Source organism: Marmota monax, unplaced genomic scaffold (assembly GCF_021218885.2).
Source record: "Marmota monax isolate L192 unplaced genomic scaffold, Marmota_monax_Labrador192_F-V1.1 WCK01_AAM20220418_F8-fsc00031, whole genome shotgun sequence".
Classification (NCBI taxonomy): Eukaryota; Metazoa; Chordata; class Mammalia; order Rodentia; family Sciuridae; genus Marmota; species Marmota monax.
This window is the reverse complement of record NW_026695197.1, coordinates 8243991-8263273: the sequence shown is the minus strand read 5'-3', so window position 1 is coordinate 8263273 and position 19283 is coordinate 8243991. Positions and strand designations below refer to the sequence as shown.

At 52.7% G+C, this 19283-nt stretch overlaps 1 protein-coding gene across 50 annotated transcripts in view; it reads left to right on the top strand.

Moving 5' to 3' along the window:
- The window catches only part of Celf4 (CUGBP Elav-like family member 4), a 295048-nt gene that overhangs the window by 211679 nt on the left and 64086 nt on the right, over positions 1-19283 (top strand). For 31 of the 50 annotated variants that reach the window (XM_058573881.1, XM_058573879.1, XM_058573880.1 and 28 more), the window contains exon 3: positions 15325-15403. In XM_058573881.1, the coding sequence (XP_058429864.1) occupies positions 15325-15403 (79 nt within the window). The remainder of the gene's footprint in view (positions 1-15324; positions 15404-19283) is intronic. The other 19 variants (XM_058573884.1, XM_058573890.1, XM_058573889.1 and 16 more) reach the window with 1 other exon arrangement.

Genomic DNA, 19283 nt, shown 5'->3' with positions numbered 1-19283 from the left:
GGGTGCGCTCTCGTCAGTGAGTAGGTCCATGGAACAGGACAGAGGGGAGTGTGGCTGTGGAGTCACAATTCAAGACCCCCAGAGACCAAGGTGGAAGCAGGTTTGATTTTATTGCGTAGTTCCATGTATATATATTGGGGCAGTTGCTAAGCAGATTATAGGCAGCCACCAATACAATTCTTTGCCAGCTGTCCTTGCAGCAACCAATCAAGGAGCGGGCCATGGAGCAAGCGCTGTGACTGCAACACGTAGTCCTACGCCCAGGGCTGTGCCTAGTGGGTGAGCCGTCTGCCACTCACAAGCCTAGCAAAAGGGGAGTGGCCTATCACTCAGGTACACTTAACATATGCCACGTATGCAGTATTCCATGCACTTGTCCCCACAGATGATATTTAATACCTATCCTATATGAAACACAGAGAGTCTTGGTGACTAAGTTAAGGTCAAAACTAGTCATGGCCAAACTAGTCATACTGTTCCTGCCATATCACGTGGCCTGGGGTCCAGCCTAACACAAAGTTCGTAGGTGGCTGCCATGCCACAAGTGTAAGGGTCCCCAGGAAGGCTCTACCCTACCCAGAACAGTCCCCCTACCCACACCAGCATCCACAATTCTGACAATAGTGATACCCCTTTGAGTTAAGCCATATCTCTTGCAGGTTATAAACTGTGTTGGCGGTGATAGTGATGGTGTTCATGGTGACAGTGGTGGTGGTGATAGTGATGGTAGTGATGGAAGCAACAATGGTAGTGGTGACCATAGTGGTGATGATAGGTGGTGACAATAGCAATGGTGACCAGGGTGGTTTTTCAGATAATGTGTGTGGCTAACATAGGGCAGGTCAGAGTAGAGCACAGACAGGCATCATGAAGAGTATTGAAACTAAAATTATTTCTGTTTCACAGCTTTTCTAGAACTAAGCCAAGAATCCAGTACCCTGCATTATGGCATGGGAGACCCTGGGGTCTTCCTCCCTGGTGTATTTGGACATCAACTTGCTCTGTCACTGATTGGCAGACCCTTCCACTCTGTGACAAGTCATTCATGCTAGGATCAAGGGAGAGTGAGTGATGGAGAGATGATTTCTGAAGATGTCCTCCAGCTGAGGACACTGCCCACCTGTGGGATGGGGGGAGCCCAGAAACTGAGAAGCCACTTGTAAGGGCATCTCCTTCTTCAAAGTCTTTTAGAACAAAAGACTTTGGGGTTCAATCCAGTGGACAGCTGGATGAACGAATGTTCTCGGGAGTGGCTACCTCCTGATGGCACTTGCTAAATTCAGTGGCAGCCTTTGAAATGAGGCTCTGGGAAACAGAGGCCTGGCAGGAGAGGAAATAGAGACTGACAGCTGACAGAGAGGCAGAGCTCCACCCAGGGAACCTTCAGGGCAGACATCTCAGGCTGGGTCCTTTGGCTGGGCTGAAGATGGAGGAAGTCCAAGGACAGAGTGTGAGCTCAGAATGTGGAGTCGGTGTCTTCTAGTTGCTCCGGCACATTCTCTTCTCCCTTCCTTGGTTGAAGCCACACAGGCTCAGGCCAGCTCTGCATCTACTCTCAGCCTCCTGTCCCAACCCCCAGGCCCCAAGGCCACTGCACTGAGACCCTTCTCCTGGGGTCTCAGTGGGCACTTCCAATAGCACCTCTGAGCCACTGAGGACATAGACTAAGGTCATGTGCACCAGAGCAGGATGGACCATAGCAAGAAGAAGCATGGGCGGACCACAGACAGACCACCAGCCTGAGGGCAAAGTGCCAAGAGCGGCAAGCAGACACGGGTGGGACGAGCACAGCCTGCGCACAGCAGAGACAATAAGATGGAGAGAAATGAAGCAAGATGCGGCCCAAAGCCTGGGGTCACAGGGCCACCCTGCGCCTTGGCTGGGGGTTGGGGTGATTGCGCTGGCATTTCAAAGGGCACCCTAGGGCCAGCACCTGCCTTGACGAGACCTCAGGAGCTCAATAGACTTTCCAAACCTAATTAGTGTTTAATGGCCTGGAGAGACGCCGCATCCACCGTCACCGCCGTGCAATGCCGTCCAGCTTCAGGTTCCTAATTAACCTTTAAGGAGATGATCTGCTAGTGGCCGCCTAGGGAGGCCACATCCGTTTCCACTTGCGTGAACATGTGCATAGGCCCGAGGGATCTGGGGATGCACTGTCCCACATGCAAGTCTGAGGGTGACCCCAACTGCCCCCACTAATGCTGCCTTTTGGAAATGCACAATTCCCACTGGGGTGCTGGTGGCTACAGGCCCAAGGCCAGTGCATATTGAGGGAAGGCAGTGCTAGGAGCCACGTGATAAAGGGAAGGAAAGAGGGAGATGCAGGCACCTGCCACGTGGTGAGGAAGCCCTTCCCCAACAAGGCCTCAAGGGGCAGAGGGGACAGACAGTGAGTACAGCCAGGGAGTGGGTGGCCACCAACCCCAGGAGAAGGGTCTGATCCTGTAGGCAGGGAGAGTCGCTGAGGCCTCAGGGCTGCTCAAGGTTCAGAAGCATCCTGCAAACATGTAGGACAGAGCAGGATCTGGGACAATCCAGGCAGAGAGCAGCAATTCCTGGAAGAGGGCTGGTTCCAGCCCACCAAAAGCAGGAGATATTGGAGAGTGTGAGTTGGGCTCCTGGGAAGGCCCTACAGTCAGGGAACCACAGGGGCACGGGAGAGACTTTGGGCTGGAGGTCATTCGAGGGAGAATGACCAAGAGGCACTGTGAATACACCAGGGAGAGAGGGCAGGGAAGGCAGTGGGATTTTGCAATTATCTCCACAAGAGTGTGAGTTGGGTGGAATCTTTGAGGTGGGAGAGGAAGGGAACATGGCAATGGGCCAGTGGTACCTGCCAAAATCCGTGTGTTCAGGGTACCAGGAGGACCTGAGTGCATCTGGCCAGAGGCAGAACAGGGGAGAAGAGGGAATTTGGAAAAGAACTGGAAGAGGACACAGTGGAGACAAGGAGAGGGTACCAGCAGCCTACACCTGAATGCACATCCCCAACCCATGCATCCAACACGCACATCTATGCTATACATATGTGCAAGACACCCCCCACCTAGCCACACACTGCACACATGCATACTGCTCTCACACACACAGACACACCCACTCACACATCCAATACCCCCATAGTCACCCACTCACCCACCCACATGCTTGCACACGCCCTCACCCATAGACCCCTTACCACACACTCCTCAGGCACACGAGCTCACACTTGCATCTATGCCTGACACACTCACAGGCAGTGCCCGTGACCTGGAGACCCTGGCATGTTCCAGGAGGAGGGCTGTGATCGATGCTTATTAATGAAGCTGCCCCGGAGATGGCTAATTGATGGCGGTGTGCGGCTGTTGTCTGGAATTTAACCTGATTCATCATTTAGCCTGTTGCAGGCTGGAGAGCTGTGTTAATTAATGCCAGGAAAACAGACTTGGACGGGCTGGCGGTGCAGGCTCATATTAGAAAAAGGAGAGCAAGGGAGCAGAGGGAGGGAGGGGGAGGAGAGAGAAAGAGAAAGAGAGAGAGAGGGGGAGAGAGAGAGAGAGAGAGAGAGAGAGAGAGAGAGAGAGAATGATTAAATCTAAAGCCCAGAGACAAAACAAATTCCAAAAAGCAAATGTCGGTGCCATTTCTAGAATGACTCAGGCTCGCGCTTGGCCTGCATCATCAGGCTGTGGCGTGGGGATTAAGAGCAATTTCCTCTAGATTTGTCATTTACTTGGTGTGGGCTTTGTTTTTTCTTTTAACATGCCTGGGGACTCTCTCTCCCAGCCTCAGAAGAGGGCCAGGAGCCATGTGAGGGAGGAGGGTCTGGGTTGGGAGCAGGGAGCTCAGGACCCCATTCCTGGCAGTGGAGGGGGCTCAGTCTGGCAGCAGGGCATGCAGCCTCAGGGACAGGCCTGCTGGGGGTGTGGGACCCAGGAATATACTCATTAAGGGAGGCCTGTGAGCAGGTGTAGACGAACACACACTATCTTGGGCCTGCAGAGCCACTGGGAAACTGTGGATGGCCTCTGGAAGATGGGTTCAACTTGTCCTGTGGGGCTCTGGTACAGGGCAGCTGAGATGAATAGAGAAGGAGGTGGGCCCTGGCTGGCAACACCTCCTTCCTAATCATCAGAGCTGGCCATATTGGATCCAGGACACGCACACAGCAGGGAGACCAACCCCTACCACTATAGGGGTGTGAGCAAAAAGAGCCTAGGTCAGAATGAGGAAGGGACTTTCAGGTGAGTGGGTAGCTGGTCCCTAACAGTGCAGGACCATGCAGCTGGGCATTCAGGGAATGCACAGGGCACGGCTGGGTCTGGGAAGGACAGACCTGGCCAAGGATCTTCTGGAGACAAGGTAGAACTCCTGGGTTGGAGGGATATCATGCAACAGGCCTGGCATGCAGAAACCCTCCACAAGCACTGGGTAGGTGGATGGGTGAAGACACGAATTCGGACCCATCAGAACAGTGGGATGCAGTGCTGGTGGATCAGGTGGAGAGGACAGACCTGGGGCAGCTGGCAGGACGATGGGGACATAAGTCCCTGTGTCAGAGCGAGTCCTGCCTCTCAGTCACTCCTGGTCTCCCCACTTCAATCTCAGCTTGTCCCCAGAGGCTGTCCAGTATTTTTCCTTCAGTGGAGTCTAAAAGAGAGCCAGGGGATTCAAGAATGGAAAGGAAAAAGAATCAGATCCCAGATTCTGAGCATTCCCTCCAATATAATAGAAATACTAAGAGAGAGGAAGGGGAGAAGCAGGAAGAGGGGAAAGACACAGGGAGAGCAGAAGGTACGGGAGAAGGGAGAGAATAGCTGTCACTCCCTGAGCTCTAAGAGCTTTCCCTGAATTATCCCATTTAATCCCCCAGCCCCAGGAGGGCATGCCTATAAGGGGCTAAGGAACTGCCCCACTCCCCACTCTCCCCCAACTAAATCAGGCCTTGTTTCACCCAGAATCATCTATCTGCTGCTGCTTTTTCAAATATCACAGACCCCAACCCTGAAGAGGGTTAGTGACCCAGCCCAGCCGTGCAGGCTAATTAGCTGGTTTCCACGGCAGCAGGTCTTAATTAAGACCACAAGGATCCTCCCACCCTCACCAGCGCAGCCCTCGAATGTTGGTGGGAGAGGTAAAATGGACATGGACTTAGAGACAGAGCCGCTGCCATTGGCTATGTGGGCCTCGGAACCCTGACTGGGAAACAGGGGCACGTAAGCCCAGCTGTATCGGGGTGCAGATCCATCAGGTCTCTTTTGGCCATGTCTCACTGTGTGTGACCTTCCACCTTACCTGCCACGGCTCCGAGAAGCATTGACCCGCAAAGATACCTGCCACTGCAGCAGGGAAGGAAAGGGCAAGGGACACTGAGACTTAGCTGGCAGTCCCTCTCTCCTAGAAGCAGCAGTGGGCTTGGGGCTGGAACTCTCGGGGAACCTGTGACCAGTCCAAGGGGCACCCTCTTCACGTGAGCCCTTTGGGTGAGGAGAAGGCAATCTGTGAACATAGGTTTCAGAGAGTAGGGAGAGGGGGAGGCTTGGGGAAGGAGGAGAGAGAGGAAGGAGAACAGAAGGAAGGAACGTGGGCAGCTTGGGCCGCCCACAAACAGGCTCCCCAGGGCTGCCCGCTGCAGCCCCCTAGATGTTGCTGAGCAGGGCAGCCTGTTGCATAGCAACTGCCTGGGCCTGTTGGTGGGGGCTGGGACCAATAAGGATGTGTGTGCTGCAGAGGGGGCTGCCTGGACTGAGGACGCTGCATCCCACCCCACATTTCTTGGCCGGGCTCGGATTGGGCAGATGAGTCACTTTGGAATCAAGAATAAAAGTCAAACTGGGGAATATTTAGTCAATTTGTGCAGAACCTCTTTGCACAGGCCACGGACTTCTCTTCCCACAGGTGGGGTGCCTTGCACCATGTACCAAACATCACTGCCATTCTTGGTCTAGAATTTGCCTGGCATTTCTCAGTCCCCCTTGACCTGGCTCCACCTGCAAGTGCCTCCTCCCTCTTTCTAAATGTGGTAGAACATTATCCCTGCCTCAAATTAACAGGGGCTGCACTGCCCACTGCAGAACCCAGGCCCTGCACTACCACACCAGGTCACTTCTGCCTCCACCCGAATGTTTACACATCCTGGGGCAACTTCCCTCAACTTCCACCTCTAGGTTATTCCTGTTATTCCTATCCCTGAGTGCCCATCCCCATCCTTATCTTGTCTATCCCACGAGTTTAGGTTTTAGGAAGGACTGACAGACATAAGCCCTGTCATGTGGTCATTGCTAATCTGGAGTGTGGGAAGGACTTCATAACCTCACCTGCCATAGTTCACCTGTGCCCTGTCCAGGTGCCCACAGGCCCGATTTCTCATGTCCTGCCCCCAAACCAGCACACCCACCCCTGGGCTGGACCACAGCCATGTTATTGAGACAGTGAGGAGACTGTGCTGCCTCACGGTGGTCTTCCCTCATCCTCTGGAGAGCCACTTTTGACAGCAGCAGACCAAAGTGAGTCCAGAGGCAATGACTCAAGAAGTGGCAAGTGTAATTGGGTGGACCTGATCACAAAAAGCTAACTAGAGGAAGTGAGCCTTGGACCTCACTCTATAGGCAAATATGAAGGGAGATGAGGGATAAAGGTGAAGAGTGGGAGTCAGGGGCCTTGCAGCCAGCATGGAAAGGCGGTGAGACATCTCTGGGTATGACCCAGAGGCCACCTCACATGCTTTGCCCAAGGGATGGGCTGAAGGTCTTGGGTGACCAACCAGCCTCACCCTGGACGGCTCAAATGAGGAGAGGGGTGAAGAGCAGACAGGGCCTACATGCTGGATGTGTCCTGACCCGACAAGCATCAGATGGCCTCCTCAGAGCTGGGAGTGGGAGCAGAAGCCAGATTTATTAAAAAAATCTTATCTGGAGGGTTTGCATTTCAATGGGCTCTGGATTTGCATATTTTAACAATAACCCCCGTTCTTCTGTCTGGTCGGTGCTCACTGGCTGTCTCTCTAAACGGTGATCACCGCTTCAATAAACCCTTCCTAATCCGAAGGTACAACAACACCACTTTGCTGGAGGAGGGAGGATTAAGAGCCTTTCCCTTTGGGCTGGAAATAAGACTGTCCGGCTGGTGACCTGCTTCTGGCCTTTGGGCACTCCTGCCACAACAGCACAGCAGAGGGAGGCGGAAACAAGGACAGTGGTGGGGCCCGGTGGAGGATTTGATTGTGCATTGGTCAGTATTTCTTCAACACTCATTGTGTGCCAGGTGCCATGCTAGGTGACTTCTGTGTGTGCATCAGGGACAAAAGAGGCACTGGCCTTCTCTCACAGAGTGGAGACAGACATTAAACAAATAAATCCACAAATCTGGGACTGCAATGGTTCATAAACTGCAACAAGGCAATGAAGGAAAGATTGGGGTGCTTGCAAGGACACCTAATTTAGATTGCAAGGCTAAGAGGGTAAAGAGACTTGAGGGAGGCTAGGAGGTGGCCAGCAGCAAGGGGACCAGAGCAGCTGCTCCAACTGCCTTGGGGGACTGCCCTCTTGCACCCTAAGAGGGCTGTTGCCAACTGGCCTGGTCAGGTGGGCCTCAGTGTCTGGACTTTGCAGGGGAACCATCCAGGTGCCACTCTGCAATAACCTCTGGGGGAGTCTATGAGGCAGAACTTTACGAGAACAACAGGATTCCTTGAGTCTCTAGCCCCTCTCTATGGAGAGAAACATATGTGATTTATTAAGGAGGTAATTAAAGCACTAATATATTTACAACAAGCTGCAAATAATGTGCACCGCTTCTGCCATTCCCTCGCGGTCCCGGCTCGCTAGGGGACATAGACAGCCCTCAGGCAGGGGCTCATTCTTTCCGTCAGCATGCTGAGAGCCTACTAAGCGCAGCTCAGGGAATCCAAGGACCACACGAAGCAGACCCTGCTCTCCTGGGGCTTTAAACAAATAATTTTGTCATCAATTAATTTGTCAGTTGTAATTTTTTAAGTGCCATGCAGGCAAAGTTCTGATGGATGGTCTGGAACACCACCCACTGGGTTCCCTCAGAGCACATTTGCGAGTTCACTTCTCTGTCCACAGTGGCAGGGTTGTGTCCACATTGCCAGCCTTTGATGCCAATGGCTGAAAATTCTCAACTGAGCCTTTCAAAATCACCCCAAGTTCATCTTTAAAAGGCACATCTTTAAGTAATCCCACACTCAGAAAGATCCCATACTTGGAGTTTATTACTTGGTCATCACCATCTTAAAATTCTTAAAATTTTTTCTTTGAACTTGTATTTTGTAAGTGAAGTTTCAGGTTGGAGGAGTATGGGACAGGGGCTTGGAGTCTTTGCTAATGCAAGATCTACCCCCTTCCACCTGTCAATCCCCTATTCCTGGGCCTCTCCTGCAATCATGCTATTGTCTGTGCCAACAAATAGTGCCCTGAGCACAGGGTAGAGGTGTCAGGGTCTGGCACAGTCACCTAGCTGTAGAGCAATGGCATGTCTGGTCAGCCAACTGGGATCAGGTAACAGCAGGCCATGCCTGCCACCCAGACACCTGTCCAGTCCCTGGTGCAGTTTATAGTACCATTAAGAATTGCCTGTCCCTCTGGCTTAAGGCAAGGGGCTGATAGGAAGGGGTGATGTCTTCCTCGACTTCCCAGGGCCCACTATCTCCCATGGCAGTCTTTGGGCCCAAGCTGTCCCTAGGTTGCAGGTGGGGCTCTAGGGGCCTATGAGAGTCCCAATGCCTAAGGAAGACATCTCTTGGGACCTGTCCTTGCCTGGAGACCCTTTCTTTCAACCTTCCTGAGTCTGCCTTGTGTTTGTCTCTTTGGACCAGCTCAAGGCATCCTCTAGACACCAACCACAAAATACAACTTGTATAATTTCAGTGATTCTGCATAGGAGGTACATGCTCTGGGATTGGCATTGCATAAAATAAAGAGGAATGGTAAAATTCATACTAATAACTTATAATTTATATTTTTCTTTACTTAAAACAACATTAAGGGGCTGGAGTTGTAGCTTGTAGCTCAGTGATTGAGCGCTTGCCTCACATACATGAGGCACTGGATTTGATCCTCAGTACCATATAAAAATAAATAAAATAAAGATATTATGTCCATCTACAACTAAAAGAATGTTTTAAAAAACAACATTAAACAACAAATTTTAAAAAAAGACTAATAGAGAGACCATAGAAGAAAGGAAGAGCATTATATTTCAGTAATTTTAATGACACTATTTTCTTGCTCTTGGAGTAAGGGACCTTACCAATTATATCTCTCTTGCCAGAACAGTGATGCTGCTTTGAGTCAGGACACAGACACCCTAGTGAGCTCCAACATGTCCTGTCTGCTGTTTCCTAGTGTCCATGGTTCTCATGTGTTCTGGGGACGTGGGTGGAGGGCAGAAAGCCTGAGTCCTCAGGGAGAATAAGAACTGGAAATGCCCAAAACAACAGAGGTGAGTGAGGAGCAGGATCCAGATCCACATATCCACGAGTGAGCAGGCAGAGCTGCCCCTCCTGAGAGGACCAAGCTATGCTTGCAAGGAAGGCTACAGGCCCGGGCAAGATGAGAATCCAGGTCTCCGGATTTCATGGCTCAGGGGAAGATGTGGGCCCTTCTGTTGAACCCAGAGCAAGTATCACTAGGTACTCTCACATCCCAAAAGGAGACAGAAAGCAGAAACCTCTGCTTTAAGCCTTGCACACTATGGAATTATACCCAGGGGCTTAGCAGCTGACCAGAGAGTACTCTGGTCATCCCTCCGAGCCACCACAATAACCTCAGCTGCCATCTCATCTATCCCGGCCTCCCTAGCTCTGCTGGTCCATTTCCTGAGGCATTTCTGCCACAGATTGGGGAACCCAGGAGGCTGATCCTATTGAGAGTCTTCTCTGCAGTGGGCACTGCCCTAGAGTATTTCCTCCACCATCTCTTTTTATCTTAATTCCCCTCAGCCAAAGGGAATTCTTTTAGAATGTCTGATGTCACACAGCACTAATCAGGCCTGCGTGTGTGCTTATATGTACATGCACACATGCTGCAGGGAGGCTCAGTTGTGAGGTTGGGTCTGGAGGGATGAGCTCCTAGGAAGGGTCTAGTATCCTCTGGGCAGTGAGGGCTGTCCCGAGGGAGAGGGAAGCAGGATGAGTACACCAGTGGAATTCAGGAAGTGAGGGAGGGAGAGAGGCTCAGTCCCAAATCTCCACCCAGGCCTCAGAAGAAGGTTGCAACAGAAAGGTGCTATCCCTTTCTTTGGTGGCAGAGCACAGTTGGGCACTCGAGAACCACTGGGACACCCCTCTCCAGGCTGGCTCTGCTCTGGTGGGGTGCTCATTCCAGCTTCTGGAAGCTCTTTTTAAAGTAAGGGAATGCAAGTACATGCAGGAAAATAACTCACACAAGCCCGGTGAGCAGAATCCAGGTTTTACCAGGAAGACCAGGAAAAAAGTAACTGGAAGTTGCACTGTTCATCAAAGCCATCTTCCCAGAGGGAAGGAGACCAGGAGACGGAGACCTACAGAGACCCATGGGGAGCAGACATGGAGAGGGACCTCATAGGAAGAGGTGAAGTCTGGCTCCCATCAGAGAGCACAGAGAGGAAGCAAGGAGGGAGGTGGAGGAAGGGGAGAAGGAGTCAGGAAAGAAGCTGGCCTGTCTGTCAGTCTGTCTTTCCACCAGCACAGGCCTCTCCTTACACAGGGAGCCACGACCGGACAGGTGAAGCCTTTCGACCAGCTCAATCATTGTATTTATTCTAATTGTATCGTAATCGTCCCCAAGGAGCCTGGTTCAAATGAGCTTGACATTATTAAAATTTTAATGCCCAGTTTTCATAGCTGAATGAATATTTAAAGGGTATGTCCCAGCTTAAGTTATGATGATGAAGAAATTAATGGAATGTCTTGTTTAATGCATGGATATGTGTTGATGCAAAAAGTGGCAGAGGGCCTGGGAGGGGGAAGGGTGCCACAGTCAGAGTGGAAAGGGCTGGGGAAGGAGCCACCTGCCTGTGCACCCTCTCCTACAGCAGGAAGCAGAGGTGGCCCCTCATGGCCAGGACCTCTCGCTCCTCCTGGAGGAGGGTGTGTGGCTGGAAGAGAAACACAGCTAGTGGTGATCCCAGGGGACAGGCCCCAGGAGCCTCCAAGGAGGTGTCAGGGGGCTGTTTCTGACTCAGGGAAGGTGGCCCGAGCTGGGCAAAACTCCTCTTGGACACCTGAAGGCCACAGGGCCACTGTGTGTGTGGGGGAATGCTGATGACATCTCAGAAAGAGAGTCAGTAAGAAGCTCCTGTATCCGACCAGGCTCCTGCCAGCACAGCCCCAGTGTCCCCTTAGGGGCACACTGCACTGCAGGAAGGAATGGCTGGACAGGAACGTGAGACAGGGGAAGACAGGCACCAAAGGAGTCTGGAGGCCAGGGCCAGGGCCTGAGAAGCAAAGTTACAAGAGCAGGGTAAAGAGATGGTGATTCTGGCCCTTTCCTCACTCTTCAATCCTCTTCAGGCCCTTCATTGTCCCTCTGTCTTCTTGGGCATTCTCCTGGCCTCTCCCCCTCCTTGGCCATGCTCTGTTTTGTCCTCTCGTCCCATTTCTGAGGCCTCACCCAGCCTCTTGTCCCCAGGCTAGTTCCATCCATCCACACTTGCCTCCCCAAAGCAGAGTCAGGGCTTGGCCAGGCTGGACTAGGGCAAGGTCAGGAGCAAGGGAAAGAAGTCCCCTTCAAGCCCAAGCCTAACTGAGAAACCCTCCCAGCCCAGTCCAACAAGTCATTTCTGCTGAGAGTGGAGAAAGCACAGGATTATATTTTTTCTCACCATCTAGCCCAGCACCTCTCTGACAAGCCCTGCAAAGGCTATCTGGACACTGACAACCCTGAGCTCAGAATGAGACATGAAAAATCTCCCCAGGAGGCCCAGCACCATGAAAACCAAATCCGTTCTGCTTCACTGATCTGCTTGGAGTACCCGTGGGTGCCCAGCCCAGGACTGAGGGCATGTTGGAGGCTGAAAAAGACCCCAGATGCCCCCTGTTTGAAAACCCACAGGGAACCTGGAAAGAAGCCAAGGGACCTGTGTGTGAGGGGGCGAGCCCAGCACCTAGCCATGGAGGAGCTCTGGCATGCTGTCCAGAGGTGACAGGAGAGTTCCCAAAGGGCATCTGACAAGCCTAAGACAGGAGCATGGGTCTGGGCATCACAAGCACCCGGGTTCCATGAACATGGAATCTTCATTCCCTCATTAAATTTACCATGGAAAATGGGACCAATCGTGTTAGAATTAGCTCTACCCAAGCCCCTGCCCAGCAACAGGACTCACCCCAACTGCTCTCAGGCCCACCCAGAGAAGACTGGTGTGGAACCCAGAAACAGGGAAGGAGTCTCCTCCCCGCAGCCCAGCCTTCTTCCCTACGTCACCCCTAAGGATGAGGGATCTTCTAAGCACACTCTGACCCATAATGCAGCCTCCTGCACAGCCTCACTCCCTTTCTCAGCTCCACACACTTTATTCCTCAAAAGCGAGCCTAAATCCCTCACCCCAGGAAGGTCAATCCCCAGCCTTGGGTGTGCCTACTATATGGAAAAGAGGGCAGGATTCCCTGTAGTATCCTTTCCCCCTTGGGGAATCTCCAGGCTTTCAGACTAGGGGATTTAGTCTCCTGCTGGGGCTGCCATAGCAAGATGACTGGGTAGCTCAATAACCAAGATGTATTTCTCCATGGTGGAGGCTGGAACTATGAGATCAAAGTTTGGGCAGGGTTGGTTTCCGGTGAGGGATTTCTTCCTGGCTTGAAGGGTATCCCCTTCTGGCTGTGTTCTCACATGGCCTTTTCTGTGGGCGTGTGCCCCTGACGTCTCTTCTTTTTCTCATAAGGACACCAGTCATGTGGGATTAGGGCTCCACCCTTATAATGCCATTTATCCTAATTACTTCCTAAAAAGTTCTATTTCCAAGTATAGTCACATTGGGGGTTATAGCTTTACCTTGTGACTCTGGAGAGAGATGATTCAGTCCACAACAGGAACCCTACAAACTAGCCCTGAAGAATGAATAGGCTGTCAAGAGAAGGAGGAGGCTCAGGGGCAGGGAAAATTTGCAGACCCAGAGAATGGACTTGGAGAAAAAGAGGTGGAGGTAGAGGGAGGTGTGGTACAAGAGGACCAGATATCAGGATGAAGAGTTTGTATTAAGTTCAGTGGCACAAAGAACAGGACCCTAGGGCTGGGATGTAGCTCAGTGGTGGAGTGCTTTCCTAGCATGTGCAGGGCCCTGGGTTTGATCCTCAGTACTGGAGAGAGAGAGAGAGAGAGAGAGAGAGAGAGAGAGAGAGAGAGAGAGAGAGAGAGAGAGAACCTGGCACCAAATTTCCCCGCTGACTTCCTCCTTGGGCCCCTCCTCCAGAGCAGCTGGGGTCACTGATGGAAAATACAGGACAGCCAATCACATGACATCGTTAGCACTGCACCTGCCCCTCCTGGCTGAATCCCAGTTAGGTCTCCTCATTGGCAAGATGGAGATAATAATGCCTTCCTCAGAGAACTGTAAACTTACGTAAGCAAGAAGTCTGTAGAATTATGTGCAGGAGAATATGATGACCCAAACAGTGTCCAGGCATCCAGGCCAGACCGTGGGACCCTCCTGGAGTAGAGGAGGCTTGGGGGAAGACGAGGAGGAAGGGAGATCCCTGGAAGAAAGGATGAATCTAGAAAAGGATGGGATGCTGCATTTCAAAAAGCAAACCAGAAGTGACCTGGCTGTCCCCTGGAGCCCCTCTCCCTAGCCAGACACCTGGTGGACCTTCTAAACTCTCTCCTCAAGACCTAGAAAGGAGATGGTTTAGGGGAAACCAGAAACATCTTCATGTCCCTCTTTTTTCCCAGGGATTGGGGTTTGCTTTAACATGACAATTTCCTCTGCTGCCAGAGCTTATATACAAAGCACCTTTCTTTCCCTCAACTCCATCAGGAATGTCAAGTGGGGACCTGGTGGCAGATAATGACAGCCTAGCCCCTCTCAGTGGACTGGCCCCCTGTGCCCCTTCCCGGTCTGTTCTGCGTCCTGCCTCCTGCTTCTGTCCTTCCTTGCCATGGCTCTGCCCTTCCCCTGGCCTCGGCTTCACCTTGCTGAGTCACAGGCATCCTCACTCCCTGGCCCCCGCCACCACCGTTGTCTCGACACAGCCAAAACTCACTTTGAATCCTAGACGGGAAGGCAGGCGGCAGCTTGTGACTGGCTGGCCCGACTTCTGTTCCGGAGGGGAATTGGCAGCCCAGTCTAAAGGTGCATTAGGAAGCACAGAAACAGCCTTGGCAGGCCTGGTTCCCAGCCTCCTCCTGCCACAGGCGGCGTGGAGAAGCTCATGCCCTTCTTTCTGCCTTGGCTTCTCCATCTCTAAAATGGGGGTGCCCTGCTGCCCTGTCTGCCTCTAAGGGTCTGAGAAGGTGCAAGAAATGCACATGCAATAAGAGATCTAGAGGGACATGACAGGCAGAAACACTGGCAAAGACATAAAATACATGCTTTGGCATGATTTCTATTATTTTTATTGTCTGAAATACGATGAGAACGCAGGGCTGGCAAACTCACCCTGGTACAACAGGCAAGGGCTGAAGATGGGCTGCAGAGCCAGGATGCTTGGAGTTCAGAGACCCCTAGTGGCCCAAATGGGGCATTGACACGGATCCAGGCAGGAGGCCGGCAGCCAGCAAGCCTAGGGAGTCAGTCTGTTCCCTAGTGTCCTGCCGGCACCTAGACAGCACCAGAGACAAGTGGCCATGCCCACTCCACACATACCTTGAGGGGATTACCCTGGCTGCAATCAGGAGCCCTAGCCCTGAACTCTGCCTCAGTCACCCCTGTCCCATAGGTCAAATCTTCCAGGGTGAAGTGAAGCTCAATGCCATGCCCTGGCCTAAGCAGGGGCTCTGTCTGCAACCAGAAACCAGCTTGATTCAGCAAAACCTGCTGCCTTCAGTGACTGGGGCTGGGTCACAGATGAGCTTTGGGTACATGAGAGCCTCGTGGGTGTAGGAGATGGGGCAGGCATTCCGTCCACCTCGGATTCTGGTATCTGGCTAACAAGATCTGCTCAAAGTGGAGGAGGAGCCCCCAAAGGTTCTCCAATCCAGAGAAACCCCCTGAAATAAGGCCCCTACAGGCACTGTGCTGTGAAGGGAGATGGGCGGAGCTTTGGGAGGCTGAGCCTGTTAGCCTCAGTGTGTGGTCAGAGTATGGGTGGGTGTGGTCTAAGCACTTGCATCCATGTACCTGTGAGTGTGGGGTGCTGTCCCCTCCTCCCCAGGCCCACTCTAACATTGTCCCTGTGTTCTATTGCAGATGAACCGGCCAATCCAGGTGAAGCCCGCGGACAGCGAGAGCCGAGGAGGTAGTAGCTGCCTGCGCCAGCCCCCTTCACGTGAGGGCCCACTTGTCTCTGCCCCTCACTTCCCCTCTTCCCTTCCCTCTTGTCCGGGTGCAGCGACTCCTTGCTGCCTCCTCCTGTCTCTCTGGGGACCTCATGGTTGGGGATGGGGACAGGGCTTTGGAGTTTGGGGTGACTGATATGGATAGGCAGTGGGGGAAGGGGAGACTGGATTCAGCTGGCTGCTGGTCTGTGCCTCTAAGAAAACAAGTCACTTGTCTTAGGCATTTTTCTGCCTGCTCCTGGACACCCCAAAGGGCGTGTCCACTTCCATGATGTCAAGAAAAGCCCTGTTGACTATTCCAATAGATGCCTGACCAGGAGGTGGGCAGTGGATGTAGCTGTACCCAAAGAGTATGCAGGCTGGAGGGGGTATAGCTACGGTGGGGGTGGGTGGACAACAAGGCTGACATGGGACTAAAAATCAGAGAGGTTGTATTAACAGTGGACAGAGAAGTACATGGTCTCACCCATAAATGCTTGCCCCAGAATGCAGAGCCTGCCAGAGCCTGGCATGAGGTAGCCAAGCCCCACTGCAGAGCCCAGGTGTAAGGAACTGTCTCCCTGAAGCCCTGGCCAGCCAGAGGCAATTCTGTTTCCAGGGGATAGCCTCTCTAGAGTCACAGTGCCTTTATGGCTACTACTCACCTTCGCCTCAGTTCCAGGAGCAACCTGGGTCCACTCTGGGCACAGAACTGCCCCTAGCATCACCATCACACCCCATAGGGTCCAAACACACTACAATTTTAAAGAAGACCTCCAGCACCAAATGTCAAGCCTCTACCACCCAAGTACTGGCTCCTCCTGCAACAAACTGCCCCATGGTGCAGAGCCTGTCTCACCTCACCCGATAAAGACAAAGAGACCTACCAGCCAAATGGAGGAAACCATTTGCAGACCCCTGCTAGTCTTCCCTTCCTGCCTTGCCTCCTGTGGGACGCGGGTATCATTCTTCCTGATGCTCCTGCTGACTGCCAGCCCCTTGCCACCTCTTACTGGGCCTCATGCCTACTGGGCCCTGCCCAGCCTCAGCCCCAAATTGTGCTCTCAGAGCACGAAACTCAGTCCCGGACCAGTCCAAAGACCCTCCAGGAGGCGCTCCCTCCTGGCCTCTGGTGAGAAGATCCACCCCAAGCACACACAAAAGCCCTACTAGATGGTAAGCTGAGCAGCCACACGGGAAGGACCAGGACAGAGAAGGAGGAACCATCTGCTCCAGCCTTTTCCAGCAATGGGAGAGGCCTTGGCCACCCTTCTACCTCAGAGGAAACTCCCACAGAATAGGAACTGCCTAGAAAGGGTCTAAAAATCCAGAACACTCCATCACACTCACTCAGAGAAATGTACCCTGAAAAAGTGACATTGGATACAGCTCCCTGCCCAAGGTCTCCCAGCCTACTCTTCCCCCGGCAGGCCTAGTGGGTCCAGCATGAGAGCCCAGGTAATAGGACAAGGAAATCAGTCACAACCATCTGCTGCCTCTTGGCCTGGAGCTCCTGGCTTCTTCTGCAAGTCCCCACCACCCTAGGCTGTCACCCAAGTGCCCATGTTCACCACCCTCCCCAGGCCTAGAACTTTCTACTCTTTGAGTCTTTCTGCTCCTTAGCTCAGCAGGGTACTAAGGAAGTTCTCTCTCCCTCACCCTTCGCCACTACAAAAATTTACCAGGGTTAAACTAAGGGCAAAAGATGAAATGAGCTAAAGCTACTTACAAATTTGGAGAGTTAATTGTGCTGGAGGGGATTGTAATGTGACTTATCACAGGTGGCCTGCTTGCCCCTCCCAGAACACTCCCTCATCCCCTCCAGCTCAGGCTGCTCAACTAGGCACAAGGCCTCTGTGGCTGAGGTCCCCAGCTCGCCTGGGCCTGGAGTTCAAACACCAGGGCTTGGCTGGCATCTTTGTGCTGCTTGAAGGAATCATGCCCCAAGATACAGACACACCACCCCAGGCCCACTGAGTCCTTCCTGTCCCGAGGATGCTGATAATCCAGGTCCACTTAGTTGAGGGGTAAAGATGGCTCAAGTGTGAGGGGCCTGAGTGTGCAAAGCCTGCCTGGCGTAGGATGCCTGCTTCTGTTCTTTCCCTGGATAATAAGAGTACATCCTCACTCTTCCTTACCTAGGACTCATGAGGCTAATGGCAGCGCAAGGGGCCTCTCCTGGAAACCATCTCCAGTAGGCAGGCACAGCAGAGCCAGGGTCCCTGGTCACCCAGGCATGCAGGGACTCACCTGCAGCACCCTGTTGAGGTAGCTGGACCAGGATGCAGCGTCAGAGGGAAATCTCAAGAGTACACAGGTAGCTTGCACAGTAGTCCTAGATGGGTGCCCCGAGGAAGGGACAGCTAGAAGCGTTGGAGGAAGTGACATTTGAAGAGGGTCAATTCTTGTCTTGAAGGAGGGGAGATTCCACACCTGGAAGAGAACAAGAATGGCATGAACAAGGCCCCACCCAGTCTGCAGCTGAAGGGGGTGGGCAATGCCCTCTGCCCAGCAGCCCAGCTGAGCGCTACCTCTAGCCCTGGGAGGCAATGGCTCTCTGACTCGGAGTTGCTAACCTCATCTCCTTTCTCCCATATATCTCCTGCCACTGACGCTTGCCCCAAGCCAGATTAATCAGCTCTTTTATTCTTCCTGCGGTAGAAAGGGGAGAAAGAGAGCCAAACCTAAACATCTATCTATTAATTGCATATTCAATATTAAACAGTGAGATGGTCCTGAGTCAGCGTTATCACCAAGCAATTTTTTTTTTTAAAGAAAGTTGGTTTAAAATAATTTAATATCCATTAAATACTTCTTGGGAGGGGAGTAGGGAGGAAAACTTAAAACAGATTAAAGAAACAGGGGAAAGAAGAATGTGGAAGGACTGTGGCGGGGAGAGTGGGGTCAAAAAGGAGGATGTGAGGGGAGATGGGAAGGAGGAGAGAAGAGAGGAAAGAAGGAAGTGAGAGCAGTAGAGAGATGAGGGGGGGAAGCAGAAGGAAGAGAGAGAGAGACCTGAAGAAAATGGGTTGGGGGAGGAGAATGCAGGGGCAAGAAAGGACATGACCCCACAGGAAGTGGGCCCCAGCCCTGCTCACTGGTGAGTCCTGTCCTCACCCCAGTTCTGGGAACTTCCCTTTCCAACCACACAGCGTCCCAGAGACTTGATATAGGATACATATGCCCCTGTGACCTCCACCCAGCTCCCTCTGGTAGCACTTGATGCCGGTAAGCAGCATTTTCTGCTCAGGAAACATGTTGGGGCCCTGGCCAGGTCAGGAGGAAGCTTCCTCTGCCTCACCACACCGGAGGCTGCAGCCCATCAATGGGCTTCTCTGCCCATTCTCCTTCTTCTAGAGGTCACATCAGCCCACATGCATGAGAACAGGGCCTCTGGGAATGGTCATGGATGGAATATGGGCAAGAGGTCTGTGAGTGCAGGGCCTGAGGCTGGCAGGCCACTGTCCTGGCAGGAGCTCAGTTCTTCCTCTCCAATGCGAGGTTAGGCCTACCACCTGAGAGGCAAAGTGGAGGCCGGGCCCAGCAGGGTCTCAGAGTAACCAGGCCAACTTTTGGTAGGTCACTGTCTTCAAACATCCAGGTTTGATGCATCAGGGAGCCTCCCTGATGGGGAATGCAGCCTTCCAGGGTGTGCCATCCCCACCCCCAGGTCTGGGAACTGGAACCCTCACATGCACAATACATACAGCTCGTCATCTCTGTGGCAGAATCAGGCACAATTGCTTAGACACACTGCCAAAAGCAGTCACCAGCTCACACAGACCTTTGACTGTGGCAGGTAAGGCCCAAATTAGAAGGAAGGACAAGCTGCTAAGGAGCTCCCAAGTTCCTCCCTGGCCAGTGGGGACTGTTCTGGGGAGGCCTTTGCCA